The sequence below is a fragment of the Oncorhynchus nerka genome, linkage group LG2, assembly GCF_034236695.1.
Source record: "Oncorhynchus nerka isolate Pitt River linkage group LG2, Oner_Uvic_2.0, whole genome shotgun sequence".
In the NCBI taxonomy this organism is placed as follows: Eukaryota; Metazoa; Chordata; class Actinopteri; order Salmoniformes; family Salmonidae; genus Oncorhynchus; species Oncorhynchus nerka.
The window spans coordinates 7,832,367-7,858,288 of record NC_088397.1 but is presented as its reverse complement, the minus strand read 5'-3'; the positions used below and the strand labels follow the sequence as shown (position 1 = coordinate 7,858,288).

Here is a 25,922-nt window from a genome sequence, read left to right as displayed (position 1 = left end):
CTGGGCAGTAGGAGAACCTGGAGTGGTGTTGTGTTCTATTGAAACTGGGCAGTAGGAGATCCTGGAGTGGTGTTGTGTTCTATTGAAACTGGGCAGTAGGAGAACCTGGAGTGGTGTTGTTCTATTGAAACTGGGCAGTAGTAGAACCTGGAGCGGTGTTGTTCTATTGAAACTGGGCAGTAGGAGAACCTGGAGTGGTGTTGTTCTATTGAAACTGGGCAGTAGGAGAACCTGGAGTAGTGGTGTTCTATTGAAACTGGCAGTAGGAGAACCTGGAGCGGTGTTGTGTTCTATTGAAACTGGGCAGTAGGAGAACCTGGAGTGGTGTTGTGTTCTATTGAAACTGGGCAGTAGGAGAACCTGGAGTGGTGTTGTGTTCTATTGAAACTGGGCAGTAGGAGAACCTGGAGTGGTTTTGTGTTCTATTGAAACTGGGCAGTAGGAGAACCTGGAGTGGTGTTGTGTTCTATTGAAACTGGGCAGTAGGAGAACCTGGAGTGGTGTTGTGTTCTATTGAAACTGGGCAGTAGGAGAACCTGGAGTGGTGTTGTGTTCTATTGAAACTGGCCAGTAGGAGATCCTGGAGTGGTGTTGTGTTCTATTGAAACTGGGCAGTAGGAGAACCTGGAGTGGTTTTGTGTTCTATTGAAACTGGGCAGTAGGAGAACCTGGAGCGGTGTTGTGTTCTATTGAAACTGGGCAGTAGGAGAACCTGGAGCCGTGTGGTGTTCTATTGAAACTGGGCAGTAGGAGAACCTGGAGCGGTGTTGTGTTCTATTGAAACTGGGCAGTAGGAGAACCTGGAGCCGTGTGGTGTTCTATTGAAACTGGGCAGTAGGAGAACCTGGAGCCGTGTTGTGTTCTATTGAAACTGGGCAGTAGGAGAACTTAGAGCCGTGTTGTGTTCTATTGAAACTGGGCAGTAGGAGAACCTGGAGTGGTGTTGTGTTCTATTGAAACTGGGCAGTAGGAGAACCTGGAGCGGTGTTGTGTTCTATTGAAACTGGGCAGTAGGAGAACCTGGAGCGGTGTTGTGTTCTATTGAAACTGGGCAGTAGGAGAACCTGGAGCGGTGTTGTGTTCTATTGAAACTGGGCAGTAGGAGAACCTGGAGCCGTGTGGTGTTCTATTGAAACTGGGCAGTAGGAGAACCTGGAGCGGTGTTGTGTTCTATTGAAACTGGGCAGTAGGAGAACCTGGAGCGGTGTTCTATTGAAACTGGGCGGTAGTAGAACCTGGAGCGGTGTTGTTCTATTGAAACTGGGCAGTAGGAGAACCTGGAGTGGTGTTGTTCTATTGAAACTGGGCAGTAGGAGAACCTGGAGTAGTGGTGTTCTATTGAAACTGGCAGTAGGAGAACCTGGAGCGGTGTTGTGTTCTATTGAAACTGGGCAGTAGGAGAACCTGGAGCGGTGTTGTGTTCTATTGAAACTGGGCAGTAGGAGAACCTGGAGCGGTGTTGTGTTCTATTGAAACTGGGCAGTAGGAGAACCTGGAGTGGTGGTGTTCAATTGAAACTGGGCAGTAGGAGAACCTGGAGTAGTGGTGTTCTATTGAAACTGGCAGTAGGAGAACCTGGAGCGGTGTTGTGTTCTATTGAAACTGGGCAGTAGGAAAACCTGGAGCGGTGTTGTTTTCTATTGAAACTGGGCAGTAGGAGAACCTGGAGCGGTGTTGTGTTCTATTGAAACTGGGCAGTAGGAGAACCTGGAGCGGTGTTGTGTTCTATTGAAACTGGGCAGTAGGAGAACCTGGAGTGGTGTTGTTCTATTGAAACTGGGCAGTAGGAGAACCTGGAGTAGTGGTGTTCTATTGAAACTGGCAGTAGGAGAACCTGGAGTGGTGTTGTGTTCTATTGAAATTGGGCAGTAGGAGAACCTGGAGTAGTGGTGTTCTATTGAAACTGGGCAGTAGGAGAACCTGGAGTAGTGGTGTTCTATTGAAACTGGGCAGTAGTAGAACCTGGAGCGGTGTTGTTCTATTGACACTGGGCAGTAGGAGAACCTGGAGCGGTGTTGTGTTCTATTGAAACTGGGCAGTAGGAGAACCTGGAGCGGTGTTGTGTTCTATTGAAACTGGGCAGTAGGAGAACCTGGAGTGGTGTTGTGTTCTATTGAAACTGGGCAGTAGGAGAACCTGGAGTGGTTTTGTGTTCTATTGAAACTGGGCAGTAGGAGAACCTGGAGCAGTGTTGTGTTCTATTGAAACTGGGCAGTAGGAGAACCTGGAGCTGTGTGCTGTTCTATTGAAACTGGGCAGTAGGAGAACCTGGAGCTATGTTTTCTGTTGTGGTTCCGTTGTTCCACAGGTTCTGGAGTTCCTGTGTAGTCCAGACGACGACTCCAGACACACAGAGAGACAACAGGTAGACCACTCTGTCACTATAAGGCTCAGGACTAAAGTCGTGCACTATTTACGGAATAGGGTGCCATTTCAGATTTGCCCTTAGGGCTCTTTTTCTAAGCGTAGCCTGTGGATTGGTCAGGTCATGTGATCCAGTAGAGGCTGTGATTGGTTCCCAGGTGCTGTTGGAGCTGCTGCAGGTGGGAGGTGTGGTCCAGTTTGATGAGGGACGACTACTGGGACTGGCTGAGAAGGCAGAGTTGTGAGTTATCCTCTATTATCCTCTCTCTCTCTGTCTCTCTCTCTCTCTCTCTGTCTCTCTCTCTCTCTCTCTCTCTGTCTCTCTCTCTCTCTGTCTCTCTCTCTCTGTCTCTCTCTCTCTCTGTCTCTCTCTCTCTCTGTCTCTCTCTCTCTCTGTCTCTATGAATACACTTGTATATTATATATACTATATTCAACCACTATTAACTCCTCCCCCTCTCTCCCTCCCCCCTCTCCCTCCCCCTCTCCCTCCCCCTCTCCCTCCCCTCTCTCTCTCTCCCCTCTCTCCCTCCCCCTCTCTCTCTCCCCCTCTCTCTCTCCCCCTCTCTCCCTCCCCTCTCTCCCTCCTCCTCTCCCTTCCCCTCTCTCTCCCCCTCCTCCTCTCTCCCTCCCCCTCTGTCCTCCTCTCAGCTACCAGATCTGTGAGTTTCTGTATGAGCAGAAGCATCTGTATGATAAGATTCTGGACTGCTACCTCAGAGACCCTCTGAGAAAGGTAGTGTGCAGCGTACCACCCAGTAGACAGTAGGTTCTGACCCTTGTATGGATGAAGTTCACACGGGTCTTATTGACATGTCAACAGGAAGAGATCTTTAACTACATCCACAACCTGCTGTCCATGCCTGGCTACAGCTCAGAGGAGAAACACTGTGTCTGGGAGAAGGCCCTGCTGCACATTGCGGAGCTGGTGACCCTTGACCCTGCCAAGTCAGCTGACCTGGTGGCCATGCATTTCCCTGAGGAAGTACGACCCATCATCACCAGACTACAGGTCAGCCGACACGGCCCTCTAGTTTGTTCTTCACTGGTTGCCCTTTTCTTGTGTCAACAGGTCACAAATCTTGCTGCTGTGATGTCACACTGTGGTATTTCACCCAGTAGATATGGGAGTTGGATTTGTTTTCTAATTCTTTGTGGATCTGTGTGATCTGAGCGAAATATGTGTCTCTAATATGGTCATAGATTTGGCAAGGAGGTTAGGAAGTGCAGCTCAGTTTCCACCTCATGTTGTGGGCAGTGTTGCACCTGCAGTGGTTCGTCCTTGTTTGAGAAACATTTGATAGCCTTCAATAGTGGCTGTTCTCGAGAAATGAAAAGATTTTTTTGTAAGAACATAGTATATGGGACTGATTTTAAAGAAATGTTGCTTAATTAATTAGATTAATATTATGGTGTTTCTATTCCAAGGAAAACAACTAAAAACCCTCAGGGTTCATGTTAGGATGGAACGGAAAATATGACGCTGTACAACGTGATGGTGGTGAGTACAGTACTGGGCTATTTAACTAGAGAATCCCTGTGTCGTGTGGAACGGGATTCAATTCCCCGACGGGGAGGAAGGAGTAGTATGTCCTTGTAAGTAAGACTTTGACTTGCCTAATAAAGGTTACACTAAGAGCATAACATTTCTACACTCTAACTGTATAGTTGTAGTCTAACCAATACTCAAATGGAGATTCAGTCAAAATATAGATCTGATAGATTTATCAGGACCAGTCCCCATGCTTGTCTCAGAGCAGCTCTAAACAGCTGAAATGGTTGTAGTTGCTTCAAATCCTATTGTTTCTAACCTCAATATGCTCTTTAAATAAATAAGACCGACACGGCACATTACTCAACACTAGTGAGACTCATTTCCGACAATAATTGCATTTAGAGGAATGGAGGATATTTCTGTAATTCAGTGATATTTATTCCCGTAGTGATTCGTTATGGATCCATAACTAAATAAACATTGGCATTTTGAAACAGTATTTTTATAATTTTATTAATGAAAGCATAAAGATGCCATTATTAGTTCTGTTTTAGTTTGAAGGTGCAGACTTGCGCTAAGAACAGAACAGTGGGAACCTTTCCCTCGTCAGCACCATTATTAGTGCAATGCCCTTCGTGTTGCCAGTGTAGCGGGGGGGGGGGGGGGGGTCCTCCCCCCTTCCCCATGGGCTAGGTCAGTCTTCTGTGCGCGGCTCTGCAGCCCATCCCGTGCCCCCTGCCCTCTGCCTTGAACCTCGTGAGCTTTCAGTAGATACAGCTGGAGAACTGCAAGGTAATCTCATTGTGAGCCACTCGGGAGCCATGACCAATATGACCAATATATATTGTCCTGCTAATAACAGGGTTCATAGTATATCTGAGAGAATATCCAACGGGCTTTTATATCATTCTAAATTAATAATAATAATAATAATCAGCGCTTTGTATAAAAAATAACAATATTTTAGAGATTACTTCATTTTCAAATAACGTAAAATGAGCGAGTGAAAAAGTCTAGGCCGGCACGGGTATTGAACCAGCATCTGTAGCAACACAATTTACACTGCTATGCAGTGTCTCAGACCGCTGTGCCACTCAGGCACTGTACAATGTGACCGGTCTGGAGTGGCTCCTACACTACTACTGTCTGAGCTAAACAGTTTTAGTGAGTCATACTGAAGTCGTACACAATTATCAGTTTCTTTGTAGGTTTATGTCGCCCATTCATTGTCAGTTAGAGACACAGTAGGACCCAGAAGCATAATCGGTGCTTTAACTCCCCCTTGTGGTGGTCTGGAGAAATGAAGTGGTGACGCAGGGTACTGTACTAAACCACACATTACCTCTAAGTCCCTCAGCATAATCACACAACTTTTAGTGGTTCAACCACTGTAGCCTGTCTTCTCTTGAGAGCCAGGTCTGCCTACGGCAGCCTTTCTCAATAGCGCCAGGTCTGCCTACGGCAGCCTTTCTCAATAGCAAGGCTATGCTCACTAAGCTTGTATATAGTCAACCCTTTAAGTTTGGGTCAGTCTTTTTGTTTCCTCATGATTTGGTTGGGTCTCTCTCTCTCTTCCTCTCTGTCTCTCTCTCTCCATATCTCTCTCTTTCTCTCTCTCCTACTCTCTCTCTCTCTTTTTATCTCTCTTTTTCTCTCTCTCTCTCTCTCTTTCTCTCTTTCTCTCTCTCTCTTTCTCTTTCTTTCTCTTTCTCTCTTTCTCTCTCTCTTTCTCTTTCTCTCTTTCTCTCTCTCTTTCTCTCTCTCTTTCTCTCTCTCTCTCAATTCAATTCAAGGGGCTTTATTGGCATGGGAAACATGTGTTAACATATCTCTCTCTCTCTCTCTTTGTCTCTCTCTCTCTCTCTTTGTCTCTCTCTCTCTCTTTGTCTCTCTCTCTCTCTCTTTGTCTCTCTCTCTCTCTCTCTTTGTCTCTCTCTATATATCTCTGTCTCTCTCTCTTCCGACAAACACACACAGAGTCCCGCCACTGTCTGAATCAGCCATGTAATTGCCTGGCTGTTATCGCCGTAGGAACGGGAGATAAGTGCTAATTGAAAATCTGGATTAGCAATGAGTCGCTTACTTTCCGAGAGAACACTGCTGTGTCTGTGTGTGTGCGTGCCTGTGTCTGTGTGTGTGTGTGTGCGTGCGTGCCTGTGTGTGTGTTCATTTCATGTCTCTGATTCTGTTGTGTATAGAGTGAAGGGCGTTTCCAGGAAAATCTGACAATGGAAGAAAAGAAACACCTTTGTGAGGTGTTGTTATGGACCATGTAGGTGTTGTTATGGACCATGTAGGTGTTGTTATGGACCATGTAGGTGTTGTTATGGACCATGTCGGTGTTGTTATGGACCATGTAGGGCTCCAAACTGCACACACAGGTGTAGGTGTATCTAATGGGTTGGTGTAAAAGGTGTTGTTATGGACCATGTAGGTGTTGTTATGGACCATGTAGGTGTTGCTATGGACCATGTAGGGCTCCAAACTGCACACACAGGTGTAGGTGTATCTAATGGTGTAAAAGGTGTTGTTATGGACCATGTAGGTGTTGTTATGGACCATGTAGGTGTTGTTATGGACCATGTAGGTGTTGTTATGGACCATGTAGGTGTTGTTATGGACCATGTAGGTGTTGTTATTGACCATGTAGGGCTCCAAACTGCACACACAGGTGTAGGTGTATCTAATGGGTTGCTGTAAAAGGTGTTGTTATGGACCATGTAGGACTCCAAACTGCACACACAGGTGTAGGTGTATCTAATGGGTTGGTGTAAAAGGTGTTGTTATGGACCATGTAGGTGTTGTTATGGACCATGTAGGTGTTGCTATGGACCATGTAGGGCTCCAAACTGCACACACAGGTGTAGGTGTATCTAATGGTGTAAAAGGTGTTGTTATGGACCATGTAGGTGTTGTTATGGACCATGTAGGTGTTGTTATGGACCATGTAGGGCTCCAAACTGCACACACAGGTGTAAGGCTGCCAACATTTCACTTCATAAGAGTCACAATAATCTATGGCATTTAGCATTTTATCCAAAGTGACTTACAGGCATGAACTCTTGTTCTCACTCTGTCTCTCACTCTGTCTCTCACTCTGTCTCTCACTCTGTCTCTCACTCTGTCTCTCACTCTGTCTCTCTCAATTCAATTTAAATTCAAATGGCTTTATTGGCATGAGCAACATACACTACCGTTCAACAGTTTGGGGTCACTTAGAAATGTCCTTGTTTATGAAAGAAAAGCACATTTTTTGGTCGATTTAAAATAACATCAAATTGATCAGAAGTGTAGACATTGTTAATGTTGTAAATGACTATTGTAACTAGAAATGGCAGATTTTTTAAATGGAATATCTACATATCAGCAATCAGAATATCCATTATCAGCAACCATCACTCCTGTGTTCCAATGCCAAGTTGTGTTAGCGAAGCTTTATCATTTTAAAATGCTAATCGATCATTAGAAAACCCTTTTGCAATTATGTTAGCACAGCTGGAAACAGTTGTGCTGATTTAAAGAAGGAATAAAACTGGCCTTTAGACTAGTTGAGTATCTGGAGCATCAGCATTTGTGGGTTTGATTACAGCCTCAAAATGGTCAGAAACAAAGAACTTTCTTCTGAAACTCATCAGTCTATTCTTGTTCTGAGAAATGAAGGCTCTTCCATGCGAGAAATTGGCAAGAAACTGAAGATCTCGTACAACGCTGTGTACTACTCCCTTCACAGAACAGCACAAACTGGCTGTAACCAGAATAGAAAGAGTAGTGGGAGGCCCCGGTGCACAACTGAGCAAGAGGACAAGTACATTTGTGTCTAGGTGTAGAAACAGACACCTCACAAGTCCTCAACTGGCATCTTCATTAAACAATACCCGCAAAACACCAGTCTCAACGTCAACAGTGAAGAGGTGACTCCGGGATGCTGGCCTTCTAGGCAGAGTTTCAAAGAAAAAGACATATCTCAGACTGGCCAATAAAAAGGAAAGGTTAAGATGGGGACAAGAACACAGACACTGGACAGAGGAACTCTGCCAAGAAGGCCAGCATCCCAGAGTCGCCTCTTCACTGTTAATGTTGAGAGTGAGTACTATTTAATGAAGCTGGCATTGGAGGACTTAAGAGGTGTCTGTTTCTCAAACTAGACACACTAATGTACTTGTCCTCTTCTTCAGTTGTGCACCAGGGCCTCCCACTCCTCTTTCTATTCTGGTTAGAGACCGTTTGCTCTGTCTTTTAAAATGATAAACTTGGATTAGTCATTTACAACTTTAACAATGTCTACACTGTATTTCTGATCAATTTGATGTTATTTTAATGGACAAAAAATGTGCTTTTCTTTCAAAAACAAGGACATTTCTCAGTGACCCCAGACGTTTGAATGGTAGTATATGTTTACATTGCAAGTGAAATAGATAATAAACAAAAGTGATTTTATTTGAATTAACAGTAAACATTACACTCACAAAAGGAATAGAGACTTTTCAAATGTCATATGTCTATATACAGTGTTGTAACGATGTGCAAATAGTTAAAAGTACAAAGGGAGAAATAAATAAACATAAATATGGGTTGTATTTACAATGGTGTTTGTTCTTCACTGGTTGACCTTTTCTTGTGGCAACAGGTCACACATATTGCTGCTGTGATGTCACACTGTGGTATTTCACCCAGTAGATATGGGAGCTTATCAAAATTGAATTTGTTTTGAAATTCTTTGTGGGTCTGTAATCTGAGGGAAATATGTGTCTCTAATATGGTCATACATTTGGCAGGAGGTTAGGAAGTGCAGCTCAGTTTCCACCTCATTTTGTGGGCAGTGAGCACATAGTCTGTCTTCTCTTGAGAGCCATGTCTGCCTACGGCGGCCTTTCTCAATAGCAAGGCTATGCTCACTGAGTTTGTACATAGTTAAAGATTTCCTTCATTTTGGGTCAGTCACAGTGATCAGGTATTCTGCTCTGTTTTTTTGTTAATTCTTTCCAATGTGTTTGGGAATCGCTTCCTTTTAGGTGATTGTAGAATTGAATGACTCTTTTCTGGATTTTGATAATTAATTGGTATCGGCCTTATTCTGCTCTGCATTATTTGGTGTTTTACGTTGTACACAGAGGATATTGTTGCAGAATTCTGCATACAGACTCAATTTGTTTTTTGTGAATTCTTGGTTGGTGAGCGGATCCCAGACCTCTCAACCATGAAGGGCGATGGGTTCTATAACTGAAGATCCTGATATGTCACATGTTCTGTTCCTTTTGATGACCTAGAAGACCCTTCTGGCCTTGTCTCTCAGATCGTTCACAGCTTTGTGGAAGTGACCTGTGGTCCTGATGTTTAGGCCAAGGTATGTATAGTTTCCTGTGTGCTCTAGGGAAACGGTGTCTAGATGGAATTTGTATTTGTGGTCCTGGTGACTGGACCTTTTTTGGAACACCTTTGTTTTTGTCTTACTGAGATTTACTGTCAGGGCCCAGTTCTGTCAGGGCCCAGTTCTGTCAGGGCCCAGTTCTGTCAGGGCCCAGGTCTGTCAGGGCCCAGGTCTGTCAGGGCCCAGGTCTGTCAGGGCCCAGGTCTGACAGGGCCCAGGTCTGACAGAATCTGTGCATAAGATCTAGGTGCTGCTGTAGGCCCTCCTTGATTGGTGACAGAAGCACCAGATCATCAATAGACATTTGACTTCAGATTCTAGTAGGGTGAGGCCGGGTGCTGCAGACTGTTCTAGTTCCCTCGTCAATTTGTTGATATATATTTTGATAGGGGTGGGGCTTAAGCTGCATCCCTGTCTCACCCCACGGCCCTGTGGAGAGAAATGTGTGTTTTTAAAAAAAAAATGTTTTAACCGCATACTTGTTGTTTGTAATGTCGTATGTTTTACCCCCAACACCATTTCCCATCAATTTGTATAGCAGACTCTCTTGAAATCTCTCTTGAAATCAGCAAAGCATGAGAAGACTTTGCCTTTGTTTTGGTTTGTTTGTTTGTTTGTTTGTCAATTAGGGTGTGCAGGGTGAATACGTGGTCTGTCGTACGGTAATTAGGTAACAAGCCAATTTGACATTTACTCAGTACATTGTTTTCACTGAGGAAATGTACGAGTCTGCTGTTAATGATAATGCAGAGGATTTTCCCAAGGTTGCTGTTGACGCATATCCCACGGTAGTTATTGGGGTCAAATTTCTCTCCACTTCTGTGGATCAGGGTGAACAGTCCTTGGTTCCAAATATTGGGGAAGATGCCAGAGCTAAGGATGGTGTTAAAGAGTATAAGTATAGCCAATTGTAATTTTGGGTCTGTATATTTTATCATTTCATTTAGGATACCATCAACCCCACAGGCCTTTTTGGGTTGGAGGGTTTGTATTTTGTCCTGTAGTTCATTCAATGTAATTGGAGAATCCAGTGGGTTCTGGTAGTCTTTAATAGTTGATTCTAAGATTTGTATTTGATCATGTATATGTTATTGCTGTTTGTTCTTTGTTATAGAGACAAAAATATTGGAGAAGTGGTTTACCCATACATCTCTGTTTTGGATAGAGAACTCTTTGTGTTGTTTGTTTGTTTTGAGTTTTCCCAGAAGTGGTTAGATTCTATGGATTCTTCAATTACATTGAGCTGATTTCTGACGTGCTGTTCCTTCTTTTTCCGTAGTGTATTTCTGTATTGTTTTAGTGATTCACCATAGTGAAGGCGTAGACTCAGGTTTTCTGGGTCTCTATGTTTTTGGTTGGACAGGTTTCTCAATTTCTTTCTTAGATTTTTGCATTCTTCATCAAACCATTTGTCATTGTTGTTCATTTTCTTCGGTTGTCTGCTTGACATTGATAGATTTGATGGGGAAGCTGAGAGGCAAATATACTGTTTAGGTTTTCTACTGCCATGTTTACACCTTCACTATTACAATGGAACGTTTTACCCAGGAAATTGTCTAGGAGGGATTGAATTTGTTGTTGCCTAATAGTTTTTTGGTAGATTTCCAAACTACTATCTATAGCATTTCTTAATATTACTCAGTTCCTTTGGCTTTGATGCCTCATGATTGAGTATTGCTCTGTTCAAGTGGTCTGATAGAGTTGTCAGTGGGCTGACTGTGAACGCTCTGAGAGACTCTGGGTTGAGGTCAGAGATAAAGTAGTCTACAGTACTACTGCCAAGAGATGAGCTGTAGATGTTCCTGCCATAAGAGTCTCCTTGAAGCCCTTGACTCTGAACAGAACCAGCGTGCGACAGAGCTGCAGGAGTTGTGACCCATGTTCTTTGGTTGTTTTGTCTTAGTTGTGTATCTCTACTCTGTCAATTTCAATTCAAAGCTTTTATTGACATGTTAACATTGCTAAAGCAAGTAAAATAGATAATAAACAAAAGTGAAATAAACAATCAGAAATTAACACGCTATCTACATCTCTCTCACTATATCTCTCTCTCATTCTCTCTCCTGCTATCGCTCTCTCGCTCTCTCGCTCTCTCTCTCTAGGATGATCACCTAGTGTTCCAGTTCCTGAGGTGTCTTTTGGACCAGAGGTAAGATCCTTGGTTACTGTGTTGGAGCACGGAAGAATGGAACAGAGTTTTCTCTGTGGTGTGGGTGGATTCGGGTGGGCGGAAGACATCAATATCCTAGTTGTTGTGCTCTCTGGTCTGTTTAATAAACACAACATTATTATATTATTAGAGACACACAACCGTCTGTTTCCCAGTGCTACCTCCAGGGAAGGCCCTCATCCCCAGGCTCTCCTAAGACTGAGCCCCGACCTGCATGAGCTCCACATCGGCTTGCTGTGCCGATTCACTCCCCGGCAGCTCACTGACTTCCTCAAGGCCTCTCAGGACTACAGACTAGAGGAGGCCGTCCAGGTAACATCCCTACACTATAGTATAGCAGTGTGTCTGTACCTCTCAGGACTACAGACTAGAGGAGGCCGTCCAGGTAACATCCCTGCACTATAGTATAGCAGTGTGTCTGTACCTCTCAGGACTACAGACTAGAGGAGGCCGTCCAGGTAACATCCCTACACTATAGTATAGCAGTGTGTCTGTGTGTCTGTACCTCTCAGGACTACAGACTAGAGGAGGCCGTCCAGGTAACATCCCTACACTATAGTATAGCAGTGTGTCTGTACCTCTCAGGACTACAGACTAGAGGAGGCCGTCCAGGTAACATCCCTACACTATAGTATAGCAGTGTGTCTGTGTGTCTGTACCTCTCAGGACTACAGACTAGAGGAGGCCGTCCAGGTAACATCCCTACACTATAGTATAGCAGTGTGTCTGTACCTCTCAGGACTACAGACTAGAGGAGGCCGTCCAGGTAACATCCCTACACTATAGTATAGCAGTGTGTCTGTACCTCTCAGGACTACAGACTAGAGGAGGCCGTCCAGGTAACATCCCTACACTATAGTATAGCAGTGTGTCTGTGTGTCTGTACCTCTCAGGACTACAGACTAGAGGAGGCCGTCCAGGTAACATCCCTACACTATAGTATAGCAGTGTGTCTGTACCTCTCAGGACTACAGACTAGAGGAGGCCGTCCAGGTAACATCCCTACACTATAGTATAGCAGTGTGTCTGTGTGTCTGTACCTCTCAGGACTACAGACTAGAGGAGGCCGTCCAGGTAACATCCCTACACTATAGTATAGCAGTGTGTCTGTACCTCTCAGGACTACAGACTAGAGGAGGCCGTCCAGGTAACATCCCTACACTATAGTATAGCAGTGTGTCTGTACCTCTCAGGACTACAGACTAGAGGAGGCCGTCCAGGTAACATCCCTACACTATAGTATAGCAGTGTGTCTGTACCTCTCAGGACTACAGACTAGAGGAGGCCGTCCAGGTAACATCCCTACACTATAGTATAGCAGTGTGTCTGTGTCTCTCAGGACTACAGACTAGAGGAGGCCGTCCAGGTAACATCCCTACACTATAGTATAGCAGTGTGTCTGTACCTCTCAGGACTACAGACTAGAGGAGGCCGTCCAGGTAACATCCCTGCACTATAGTATAGCAGTGTGTCTGTGTGTCTGTAGCTCTCAGGACTACAGACTAGAGGAGGCCGTCCAGGTAACATCCCTACACTATAGTATAGCAGTGTGTCTGTACCTCTCAGGACTACAGACTAGAGGAGGCCGTCCAGGTAACATCCCTACACTATAGTATAGCAGTGTGTCTGTGTGTCTGTACCTCTCAGGACTACAGACTAGAGGAGGCCGTCCAGGTAACATCCCTACACTATAGTATAGCAGTGTGTCTGTACCTCTCAGGACTACAGACTAGAGGAGGCCCTCCAGGTAACATCCCTACACTATAGTATAGCAGTGTGTCTGTACCTCTCAGGACTACAGACTAGAGGAGGCCGTCCAGGTAACATCCCTACACTATAGTATAGCAGTGTGTCTGTACCTCTCAGGACTACAGACTAGAGGAGGCCGTCCAGGTAACATCCCTACACTATAGTATAGCAGTGTGTCTGTACCTCTCAGGACTACAGACTAGAGGAGGCCGTCCAGGTAACATCCCTACACTATAGTATAGCAGTGTGTCTGTGTGTCTGTACCTCTCAGGACTACAGACTAGAGGAGGCCGTCCAGGTAACATCCCTACACTATAGTATAGCAGTGTGTCTGTACCTCTCAGGACTACAGACTAGAGGAGGCCGTCCAGGTAACATCCCTACACTATAGTATAGCAGTGTGTCTGTACCTCTCAGGACTACAGACTAGAGGAGGCCGTCCAGGTAACATCCCTACACTATAGTATAGCAGTGTGTCTGTACCTCTCAGGACTACAGACTAGAGGAGGCCGTCCAGGTAACATCCCTACACTATAGTATAGCAGTGTGTCTGTGTGTCTGTACCTCTCAGGACTACAGACTAGAGGAGGCCGTCCAGGTAACATCCCTACACTATAGTATAGCAGTGTGTCTGTACCTCTCAGGACTACAGACTAGAGGAGGCCGTCCAGGTAACATCCCTACACTATAGTATAGCAGTGTGTGTGTCTGTACCTCTCAGGACTACAGACTAGAGGAGGCCGTCCAGGTAACATCCCTACACTATAGTATAGCAGTGTGTCTGTACCTCTCAGGACTACAGACTAGAGGAGGCCGTCCAGGTAACATCCCTACACTATAGTATAGCAGTGTGTCTGTGTGTCTGTAACTCTCAGGACTACAGACTAGAGGAGGCCGTCCAGGTAACATCCCTACACTATAGTATAGCAGTGTGTCTGTACCTCTCAGGACTACAGACTAGAGGAGGCCGTCCAGGTAACATCCCTACACTATAGTATAGCAGTGTGTCTGTGTGTCTGTACCTCTCAGGACTACAGACTAGAGGAGGCCGTCCAGGTAACATCCCTACACTATAGTATAGCAGTGTGTCTGTACCTCTCAGGACTACAGACTAGAGGAGGCCGTCCAGGTAACATCCCTACACTATAGTATAGCAGTGTGTCTGTGTCTGTAACTCTCAGGACTACAGACTAGAGGAGGCCGTCCAGGTAACATCCCTACACTATAGTATAGCAGTGTGTCTGTCTGTACCTCTCAGGACTACAGACTAGAGGAGGCCGTCCAGGTAACATCCCTACACTATAGTATAGCAGTGTGTCTGTACCTCTCAGGACTACAGACTAGAGGAGGCCGTCCAGGTAACATCCCTACACTATAGTATAGCAGTGTGTCTGTACCTCTCAGGACTACAGACTAGAGGAGGCCGTCCAGGTAACATCCCTACACTATAGTATAGCAGTGTGTCTGTACCTCTCAGGACTACAGACTAGAGGAGGCCGTCCAGGTAACATCCCTACACTATAGTATAGCAGTGTGTCTGTGTGTCTGTACCTCTCAGGACTACAGACTAGAGGAGGCCGTCCAGGTAACATCCCTACACTATAGTATAGCAGTGTGTCTGTACCTCTCAGGACTACAGACTAGAGGAGGCCGTCCAGGTAACATCCCTACACTATAGTATAGCAGTGTGTCTGTACCTCTCAGGACTACAGACTAGAGGAGGCCGTCCAGGTAACATCCCTACACTATAGTATAGCAGTGTGTCTGTACCTCTCAGGACTACAGACTAGAGGAGGCCGTCCAGGTAACATCCCTACACTATAGTATAGCAGTGTGTCTGTGTCTGTACCTCTCAGGACTACAGACTAGAGGAGGCCGTACCAGGTAACATCCCTACACTATAGTATAGCAGTGTGTCTGTACCTCTCAGGACTACAGACTAGAGGAGGCCGTCCAGGTAACATCCCTACACTATAGTATAGCAGTGTGTCTGTACCTCTCAGGACTACAGACTAGAGGAGGCCGTCCAGGTAACATCCCTACACTATAGTATAGCAGTGTGTCTGTACCTCTCAGGACTACAGACTAGAGGAGGCCGTCCAGGTAACATCCCTACACTATAGTATAGCAGTGTGTCTGTGTGTCTGTACCTCTCAGGACTACAGACTAGAGGAGGCCGTCCAGGTAACATCCCTACACTATAGTATAGCTGTGTGTCTGTACCTCTCAGGACTACAGACTAGAGGAGGCCGTCCAGGTAACATCCCTACACTATAGTATAGCAGTGTGTCTGTACCTCTCAGGACTACAGACTAGAGGAGGCCGTCCAGGTAACATCCCTACACTATAGTATAGCAGTGTGTCTGTGTGTCTGTACCTCTCAGGACTACAGACTAGAGGAGGCCGTCCAGGTAACATCCCTACACTATAGTATAGCAGTGTGTATGTACCTCTCAGGACTACAGACTACAGAGGAGGCCGTCCAGGTAACATCCCTACACTATAGTATAGCAGTGTGTCTGTGTGTCTGTACCTCTCAGGACTACAGACTAGAGGAGGCCGTCAGGTAACATCCCTACACTATAGTATAGCAGTGTGTCTGTACCTCTCAGGACTACAGACTAGAGGAGGCCGTCCAGGTAACATCCCTACACTATAGTATAGCAGTGTGTCTGTACCTCTCAGGACTACAGACTAGAGGAGGCCGTCCAGGTAACATCCCTACACTATAGTATAGCAGTGTGTCTGTGTGTCTGTACCTCTCAGGACTACAGACTAGAGGAGGCCGTCCAGGTAACATCCCTACACTATAGTATAGCAGTGTGTCTGTACCTCTCAGGACTACAGACTAGAGGAGGCCGTCCAGGTAACATCCCTACACTATAGTATAGCAGTGTGTCTGTGTGTCTGTACCTCTCAGGACTACAGACTAGAGGAGGCCGTCCAGGTAACATCCCTACACTATAGTATAGCAGTGTGTCTGTACCTCTCAGGACTACAGACTAGAGGAGGCCGTACCAGGTAACATCCCTACACTATAGTATAGCAGTGTGTCTGTACCTCTCAGGACTACAGACTAGAGGAGGCCGTCCAGGTAACATCCCTACACTATAGTATAGCAGTGTGTCTGTACCTCTCAGGACTACAGACTAGAGGAGGCCGTCCAGGTAACATCCCTACACTATAGTATAGCAGTGTGTCTGTACCTCTCAGGACTACAGACTAGAGGAGGCCGTCCAGGTAACATCCCTACACTATAGTATAGCAGTGTGTCTGTACCTCTCAGGACTACAGACTAGAGGAGGCCGTCCAGGTAACATCCCTACACTATAGTATAGCAGTGTGTCTGTGTGTCTGTAGCTCTCAGGACTACAGACTAGAGGAGGCCGTCCAGGTAACATCCCTACACTATAGTATAGCAGTGTGTCTGTACCTCTCAGGACTACAGACTAGAGGAGGCCGTCCAGGTAACATCCCTACACTATAGTATAGCAGTGTGTCTGTGTGTCTGTACCTCTCAGGACTACAGACTAGAGGAGGCCGTCCAGGTAACATCCCTACACTATAGTATAGCAGTGTGTCTGTGTGTCTGTACCTCTCAGGACTACAGACTAGAGGGAGGCCGTCAGGTAACATCCCTACACTATAGTATAGCAGTGTGTCTGTGTGTCTGTACCTCTCAGGACTACAGACTAGAGGAGGCCGTCCAGGTAACATCCCTACACTATAGTATAGCAGTGTGTCTGTACCTCTCAGCACTACAGACTAGAGGAGGCCCTCCAGGTAACATCCCTACACTATAGTATAGCAGTGTGTCTGTACCTCTCAGCACTACAGACTAGAGGAGGCCGTCCAGGTAACATCCCTACACTATAGTATAGCAGTGTGTCTGTACCTCTCAGGACTACAGACTAAAGGAGGCCGTCCGGGTAACATCCCTACACTATAGTATAGCAGTGTGTCTGTACCTCTCAGGACTACAGACTAGAGGAGGCCGTCCAGGTAACATCCCTACACTATAGTATAGCAGTGTGTCTGTGTGTCTGTACCTCTCAGGACTACAGACTAGAGGAGGCCGTCCAGGTAACATCCCTACACTATAGTATAGCAGTGTGTCTGTACCTCTCAGGACTACAGACTAGAGGAGGCCGTCCAGGTAACATCCCTACACTATAGTATAGCAGTGTGTCTGTACCTCTCAGGACTACAGACTAGAGGAGGTCGTCCGGGTAACATCCCTACACTATAGTATAGCAGTGTGTCTGTACCTCTCAGGACTACAGACTAGAGGAGGCCGTCAGGTAACATCCCTACACTATAGTATAGCAGTGTGTCTGTACCTCTCAGGACTACAGACTAGAGGAGGCCGTCCAGGTAACATCCCTACACTATAGTATAGCAGTGTGTCTGTACCTCTCAGGACTACAGACTAGAGGAGGCCGTCCAGGTAACATCCCTACACTATAGTATAGCAGTGTGTCTGTGTCTGTACCTCTCAGGATTACAGACTAGAGGAGGCCGTCCGGGTAACATCCCTACACTATAGTATAGCAGTGTGTCTGTACCTCTCAGGACTACAGACTAGAGGAGGCCGTACAGGTAACATCCCTACACTATAGTATAGCAGTGTGTCTGTACCTCTCAGGACTACAGACTAGAGGAGGCCGTCCAGGTAACATCCCTACACTGTAGTATAGCAGTGTGTCTGTGTGCCTGTACCTCTCAGGACTACAGACTAGAGGAGGCCGTCCAGGTAACATCCCTACACTATAGTATAGCAGTGTGTCTGTGTGTCTGTACCTCTCAGGACTACAGACTAGAGGAGGCCGTCCAGGTAACATCCCTACACTATAGTATAGCAGTGTGTCTGTACCTCTCAGGACTACAGACTAGAGGAGGCCGTCCAGGTAACATCCCTACACTATAGTATAGCAGTGTGTCTGTACCTCTCAGGACTACAGACTAGAGGAGGCCGTCCAGGTAACATCCCTACACTATAGTATAGCAGTGTGTCTGTACCTCTCAGGACTACAGACTAGAGGAGGCCGTCCAGGTAACATCCCTACACTATAGTATTGCAGTGTGTCTGTGTGTCTGTACCTCTCAGGACTACAGACTAGAGGAGGCCGTCCAGGTAACATCCCTACACTATAGTATAGCAGTGTCTGTGTGTCTGTACCTCTCAGGACTACAGACTAGAGGAGGCCGTCCGGGTAACATCCCTACACTATAGTATAGCAGTGTGTCTGTACCTCTCAGGACTACAGACTAGAGGAGGCCGTCAGGTAACATCCCTACACTATAGTATAGCAGTGTGTCTGTACCTCTCAGGACTACAGACTAAGGAGGCCGTCCAGGTAACATCCCTACACTATAGTATAGCAGTGTGTCTGTACCTCTCAGGACTACAGACTAGAGGAGGCCGTCAGGTAACATCCCTACACTATAGTATAGCAGTGTGTCTGTGTGTCTGTACCTCTCAGGACTACAGACTAGAGGAGGCCGTCCAGGTAACATCCCTACACTATAGTATAGCAGTGTGTCTGTACCTCTCAGGACTACAGACTAGAGGAGGCCGTCCAGGTAACATCCCTACACTATAGTATAGCAGTGTGTCTGTACCTCTCAGGACTACAGACTAGAGGAGGTCCGTCCAGGTAACATCCCTACACTATAGTATAGCAGTGTGTCTGTACCTCTCAGGACTACAGACTAGAGGAGGCCGTCCGGGTAACATCCCTACACTATAGTATAGCAGTGTGTCTGTACCTCTCAGGACTACAGACTAGAGGAGGCCGTCAGGTAACATCCCTACACTATAGTATAGCAGTGTGTCTGTACCTCTCAGGACTACAGACTAGAGGAGGCCGTCCAGGTAACATCCCTACACTATAGTATAGCAGTGTGTCTGTGTCTGTACCTCTCAGGACTACAGACTAGAGGAGGCCGTCCAGGTAACATCCCTACACTATAGTATAGCAGTGTGTCTGTACCTCTCAGGACTACAGACTAGAGGAGGCCGTCCAGGTAACATCCCTACACTATAGTATAGCAGTGTGTCTGTACCTCTCAGGACTACAGACTAGAGGAGGCCGTCCAGGTAACATCCCTACACTATAGTATAGCAGTGTGTCTGTGTGCCTGTACCTCTCAGGACTACAGACTAGAGGAGGCCGTCCAGGTAACATCCCTACACTATAGTATAGCAGTGTGTCTGTGTGTCTGTACCTCTCAGGACTACAGACTAGAGGAGGCCGTCCAGGTAACATCCCTACACTATAGTATAGCAGTGTGTCTGTACCTCTCAGGACTACAGACTAGAGGAGGCCGTCCAGGTAACATCCCTACACTATAGTATAGCAGTGTGTCTGTACCTCTCAGGACTACAGACTAGAGGAGGCCGTCCAGGTAACATCCCTACACTATAGTATAGCAGTGTGTCTGTACCTCTCAGGACTACAGACTAGGAGGCCGTCCAGGTAACATCCTACACTATAGTATAGCAGTGTGTCTGTACCTCTCAGGACTACAGACTAGAGGAGGCCGTCCAGGTAACATCCCTACACTATAGTATAGCAGTGTGTCTGTGTGTCTGTAACTCTCAGGACTACAGACTAGAGGAGGCCGTCCAGGTAACATCCCTACACTATAGTATAGCAGTGTGTCTGTACCTCTCAGGACTACAGACTAGAGGAGGCCGTCCAGGTAACATCCCTACACTATAGTATAGCAGTGTGTCTGTGTCTCTCAGGACTACAGACTAGAGGAGGCCGTCCAGGTAACATCCCTACACTATAGTATAGCAGTGTGTCTGTACCTCTCAGGACTACAGACTCCAGGTAACATCCCTACACTATAGTAGCAGTGTGTCTGGCCGACTACAGACAGGTAACATCCCTGCACTATAGTATAGCAGTGTGTCTGTACCTCTCAGGACTACAGACTAGAGGTAACATCCCTACACTATAGTATAGCAGTGTGTCTGTACCTCCAGGTAACATCCCTACACTATAGTATAGCAGTGTGTCTGTGTGTCTGTACCTCTCAGGACTACAGACTAGAGGAGGCCGTCCAGGTAACATCCCTACACTATAGTATAGCAGTGTGTCTGTACCTCTCAGGACTACAGACTAGAGGAGGCCGTCCAGGTAACATCCCTACACTATAGTATAGCAGTGTGTCTGTGTGTCTGTACCTCTCAGGACTACAGACTAGAGGAGGCCGTCAGGTAACATCCCTACACTATAGTATAGCAGTGTGTCTGTACCTCTCAGGACTACAGACTAGAGGAGGCCCAGGTAACATCCCTACACTATAGTATAGCAGTGTGTCTGTGTGTCTGTACCTCTCAGGACTACAGACTAGAGGAGGCCGTCCAGGTAACATCCCTACACTATAGTATAGCAGTGTGTCTGTACCTCTCAGGACTACAGACTAGAGGAGGCCGTCCAGGTAACATCCCTGCACTATAGTATAGCAGTGTGTCTGTGTGTCTGTACCTCTCAGGACTACAGACTAGAGGAGGCCGTCAGGTAACATCCCTACACTATAGCAGTGTGTATGTATAGCAGTGTGTCTGTGTGTCTGTACCTCTCAGGACTACAGACTAGAGGAGGCCCAGGTAACATCCCTACACTATAGTATAGCAGTGTGTATGTACCTCTCAGGACTACAGACTAGAGAGGCCGTCCAGGTAACATCCCTACACTATAGTATAGCAGTGTGTCTGTGTGTCTGTACCTCTCAGGACTACAGACTAGAGGAGGCCGTCCAGGTAACATCCCTACACTATAGTATAGCAGTGTGTCTGTACCTCTCAGGACTACAGACTAGAGGAGGCCGTCCAGGTAACATCCCTGCACTATAGTATAGCAGTGTGTCTGTACCTCTCAGGACTACAGACTAGAGGAGGCCGTCCAGGTAACATCCCTACACTATAGTATAGACTACAGTGTGTCTGTGTGTCTGTACCTCTCAGGACTACAGACTAGAGGAGGCCGTCCAGGTAACATCCCTACACTATAGTATAGCAGTGTGTCTGTACCTCTCAGGACTACAGACTAGAGGAGGCCGTCAGGTAACATCCCTACACTATAGTATAGCAGTGTGTCTGTATCAGGACTACAGACTGTGTCTAGTGTGTCTGTACCTCTCAGGACTACAGACCGTCCAGGTAACATCCCTACACTATAGTATAGCAGTGTGTCTGTACCTCTCAGGACTACAGACTAGAGGAGGCCGTCCAGGTAACATCCCTACACTATAGTATAGCAGTGTGTCTGTACCTCTCAGGACTACAGACTCCAGGTAACATCCCTACACTATAGTATAGCAGTGTGTCTGTACCTCTCAGGACTACAGACTAGAGGAGGCCGTCCAGGTAACATCCCTACACTATAGTATAGCAGTGTGTCTGTACCTCTCAGGACTACAGACTAGAGGAGGCCGTCCAGGTAACATCCCTACACTATAGTATAGCAGTGTGTCTGTACCTCTCAGGACTACAGACTAGAGGAGGCCGTCCAGGTAACATCCCTACACTATAGTATAGCAGTGTGTCTGTGTGTCTGTAGCTCTCAGGACTACAGACTAGAGGAGGCCGTCCAGGTAACATCCCTACACTATAGTATAGCAGTGTGTCTGTACCTCTCAGGACTACAGACTAGAGGAGGCCGTCCAGGTAACATCCCTACACTATAGTATAGCAGTGTGTCTGTGTGTCTGTACCTCTCAGGACTACAGACTAGAGGAGGCCGTCCAGGTAACATCCCTACACTATAGTATAGCAGTGTGTCTGTGTGTCTGTACCTCTCAGGACTACAGACTAGAGGAGGCCGTCCAGGTAACATCCCTACACTATAGTATAGCAGTGTGTCTGTGTGTCTGTACCTCTCAGGACTACAGACTAGAGGAGGCCGTCCAGGTAACATCCCTACACTATAGTATAGCAGTGTGTCTGTACCTCTCAGCACTACAGACTAGAGGAGGCCCTCCAGGTAACATCCCTACACTATAGTATAGCAGTGTGTCTGTACCTCTCAGCACTACAGACTAGAGGAGGCCGTCCAGGTAACATCCCTACACTATAGTATAGCAGTGTGTCTGTACCTCTCAGGACTACAGACTAGAGGAGGCCGTCCAGGTAACATCCCTACACTATAGTATAGCAGTGTGTCTGTACCTCTCAGGACTACAGACTAGAGGAGGCCGTCCAGGTAACATCCCTACACTATAGTATAGCAGTGTGTCTGTGTGTCTGTACCTCTCAGGACTACAGACTAGAGGAGGCCGTCCAGGTAACATCCCTACACTATAGTATAGCAGTGTGTCTGTACCTCTCAGGACTACAGACTAGAGGAGGCCGTCCAGGTAACATCCCTACACTATAGTATAGCAGTGTGTCTGTACCTCTCAGGACTACAGACTAGAGGAGGTCGTCCGGGTAACATCCCTACACTATAGTATAGCAGTGTGTCTGTACCTCTCAGGACTACAGACTAGAGGAGGCCGTCCGGGTAACATCCCTACACTATAGTATAGCAGTGTGTCTGTACCTCTCAGGACTACAGACTAGAGGAGGCCGTCCAGGTAACATCCCTACACTATAGTATAGCAGTGTGTCTGTACCTCTCAGGACTACAGACTAGAGGAGGCCGTCCAGGTAACATCCCTACACTATAGTATAGCAGTGTGTCTGTGTCTGTACCTCTCAGGATTACAGACTAGAGGAGGCCGTCCAGGTAACATCCCTACACTATAGTATAGCAGTGTGTCTGTACCTCTCAGGACTACAGACTAGAGGAGGCCGTCCAGGTAACATCCCTACACTATAGTATAGCAGTGTGTCTGTGTGTCTGTACCTCTCAGGACTACAGACTAGAGGAGGCCGTCCAGGTAACATCCCTACACTGTAGTATAGCAGTGTGTCTGTACCTCTCAGGACTACAGACTAGAGGAGGCCGTCCAGGTAACATCCCTACACTATAGTAGCAGTGTGTCTGTGTGTCTGTACCTCTCAGGACTACAGACTAGAGGAGGTGTCTGATCCTACACTATAGTATAGCAGTGTGTCTGTACCTCTCAGGACTACAGACTAGAGAGGAGGCCGTCCAGGTAACATCCCTACACTATAGTATAGCAGTGTGTCTGTACCTCTCAGGACTACAGACTAGAGGAGGCCGTCCAGGTAACATCCCTACACTATAGTATAGCAGTGTGTCTGTACCTCTCAGGACTACAGACTAGAGGAGGCCGTCCAGGTAACATCCCTACACTATAGTATTGCAGTGTGTCTGTGTGTCTGTAGCTCTCAGGACTACAGACTAGAGGAGGCCGTCCAGGTAACATCCCTACACTATAGTATAGCAGTGTGTCTGTGTGTCTGTACCTCTCAGGACTACAGACTAGAGGAGGCCGTCCAGGTAACATCCCTACACTATAGTATAGCAGTGTGTCTGTACCTCTCAGGACTACAGACTAGAGGAGGCCGTCCAGGTAACATCCCTACACTATAGTATAGCAGTGTGTCTGTACCTCTCAGGACTACAGACTAGAGGAGGCCGTCCAGGTAACATCCCTACACTATAGTATAGCAGTGTGTCTGTACCTCTCAGGACTACAGACTAGAGGAGGCCGTCCAGGTAACATCCCTACACTATAGTATAGCAGTGTGTCTGTGTGTCTGTACCTCTCAGGACTACAGACTAGAGGAGGCCGTCCAGGTAACATCCCTACACTATAGTATAGCAGTGTGTCTGTACCTCTCAGGACTACAGACTAGAGGAGGCCGTCCAGGTAACATCCCTACACTATAGTATAGCAGTGTGTCTGTACCTCTCAGGACTACAGACTAGAGGAGGCCGTCCGGGTAACATCCCTACACTATAGTATAGCAGTGTGTCTGTACCTCTCAGGACTACAGACTAGAGGAGGCCGTCCAGGTAACATCCCTACACTATAGTATAGCAGTGTGTCTGTACCTCTCAGGACTACAGACTAGAGGAGGCCGTCCAGGTAACATCCCTACACTATAGTATAGCAGTGTGTCTGTACCTCTCAGGACTACAGACTAGAGGAGGCCGTCCAGGTAACATCCCTACACTATAGTATAGCAGTGTGTGTGTGTCTGTACCTCTCAGGATTACAGACTAGAGGAGGCCGTCCAGGTAACATCCCTACACTATAGTATAGCAGTGTGTCTGTACCTCTCAGGACTACAGACTAGAGGAGGCCGTACAGGTAACATCCCTACACTATAGTATAGCAGTGTGTCTGTACCTCTCAGGACTACAGACTAGAGGAGGCCGTCCAGGTAACATCCCTACACTATAGTATAGCAGTGTGTCTGTGTGCCTGTAGGCCCTCCAGGTAGCCTCAGGACTACAGACTAGAGGAGGCCGTCCAGGTAACATCCCTACACTATAGTATAGCAGTGTGTCTGTGTGTCTGTACCTCTCAGGACTACAGACTAGAGGAGGCCGTCCAGGTAACATCCCTACACTATAGTATAGCAGTGTGTCTGTACCTCTCAGGACTACAGACTAGAGGAGGCCGTCCAGGTAACATCCCTACACTATAGTATAGCAGTGTGTCTGTACCTCTCAGGACTACAGACTAGAGGAGGCCGTCCGGGTAACATCCCTACACTATAGTATAGCAGTGTGTCTGTACCTCTCAGGACTACAGACTAGAGGAGGCCGTCCAGGTAACATCCCTACACTATAGTATAGCAGTGTGTCTGTACCTCTCAGGACTACAGACTAGAGGAGGCCGTCCAGGTAACATCCCTACACTATAGTATTGCAGTGTGTCTGTGTGTCTGTAGCTCTCAGGACTACAGACTAGAGGAGGCCGTCCAGGTAACATCCCTACACTATAGTATAGCAGTGTGTCTGTACCTCTCAGGACTACAGACTAGAGGAGGCCGTCCAGGTAACATCCCTACACTATAGTATAGCAGTGTGTCTGTACCTCTCAGGACTACAGACTCAGTGTGTCTGTACCTCTCAGGTAACATCCCTACACTATAGTATAGCAGTGTGTCTGTACCTCTCAGGACTACAGACTAGAGGAGGCCGTCCAGGTAACATCCCTACACTATAGTATAGCAGTGTGTCTGTACCTCTCAGCACTACAGACTAGAGGAGGCCCTCCAGGTAACATCCCTACACTATAGTATAGCAGTGTGTCTGTACCTCTCAGCACTACAGACTAGAGGAGGCCGTCCAGGTAACATCCCTACACTATAGTATAGCAGTGTGTCTGTGTGTCTGTACCTCTCAGGACTACAGACTAAAGGAGGCCGTCCGGGTAACATCCCTACACTATAGTATAGCAGTGTGTCTGTACCTCTCAGGACTACAGACTAGAGGAGGCCGTCCAGGTAACATCCCTACACTATAGTATAGCAGTGTGTCTGTGTGTCTGTACCTCTCAGGACTACAGACTAGAGGAGGCCGTCCAGGTAACATCCCTACACTATAGTATAGCAGTGTGTCTGTACCTCTCAGGACTACAGACTAGAGGAGGCCGTCCAGGTAACATCCCTACACTATAGTATAGCAGTGTGTCTGTACCTCTCAGGACTACAGACTAGAGGAGGCCGTCCGGGTAACATCCCTACACTATAGTATAGCAGTGTGTCTGTACCTCTCAGGACTACAGACTAGAGGAGGCCGTCCGGTTAACATCCCTACACTATAGTATAGCAGTGTGTCTGTACCTCTCAGGACTACAGACTAGAGGAGGCCGTCCAGGTAACATCCCTACACTATAGT

General features: G+C 46.9%; 1 protein-coding gene across 1 annotated transcript in view; it reads left to right on the top strand.

Annotated features, from left to right (window-relative positions):
- The window catches only part of LOC115116352 (vacuolar protein sorting-associated protein 8 homolog), a 105,118-nt gene that overhangs the window by 25,966 nt on the left and 53,230 nt on the right, over positions 1-25,922 (top strand). Inside the window, exons 2-7 of the mRNA XM_065020555.1 lie at positions 2,219-2,365; positions 2,523-2,605; positions 3,016-3,100; positions 3,188-3,376; positions 11,330-11,376; positions 11,553-11,709. Coding sequence (XP_064876627.1) covers positions 2,219-2,365; positions 2,523-2,605; positions 3,016-3,100; positions 3,188-3,376; positions 11,330-11,376; positions 11,553-11,709 — 708 coding nt within the window. The remainder of the gene's footprint in view (positions 1-2,218; positions 2,366-2,522; positions 2,606-3,015; positions 3,101-3,187; positions 3,377-11,329; positions 11,377-11,552; positions 11,710-25,922) is intronic.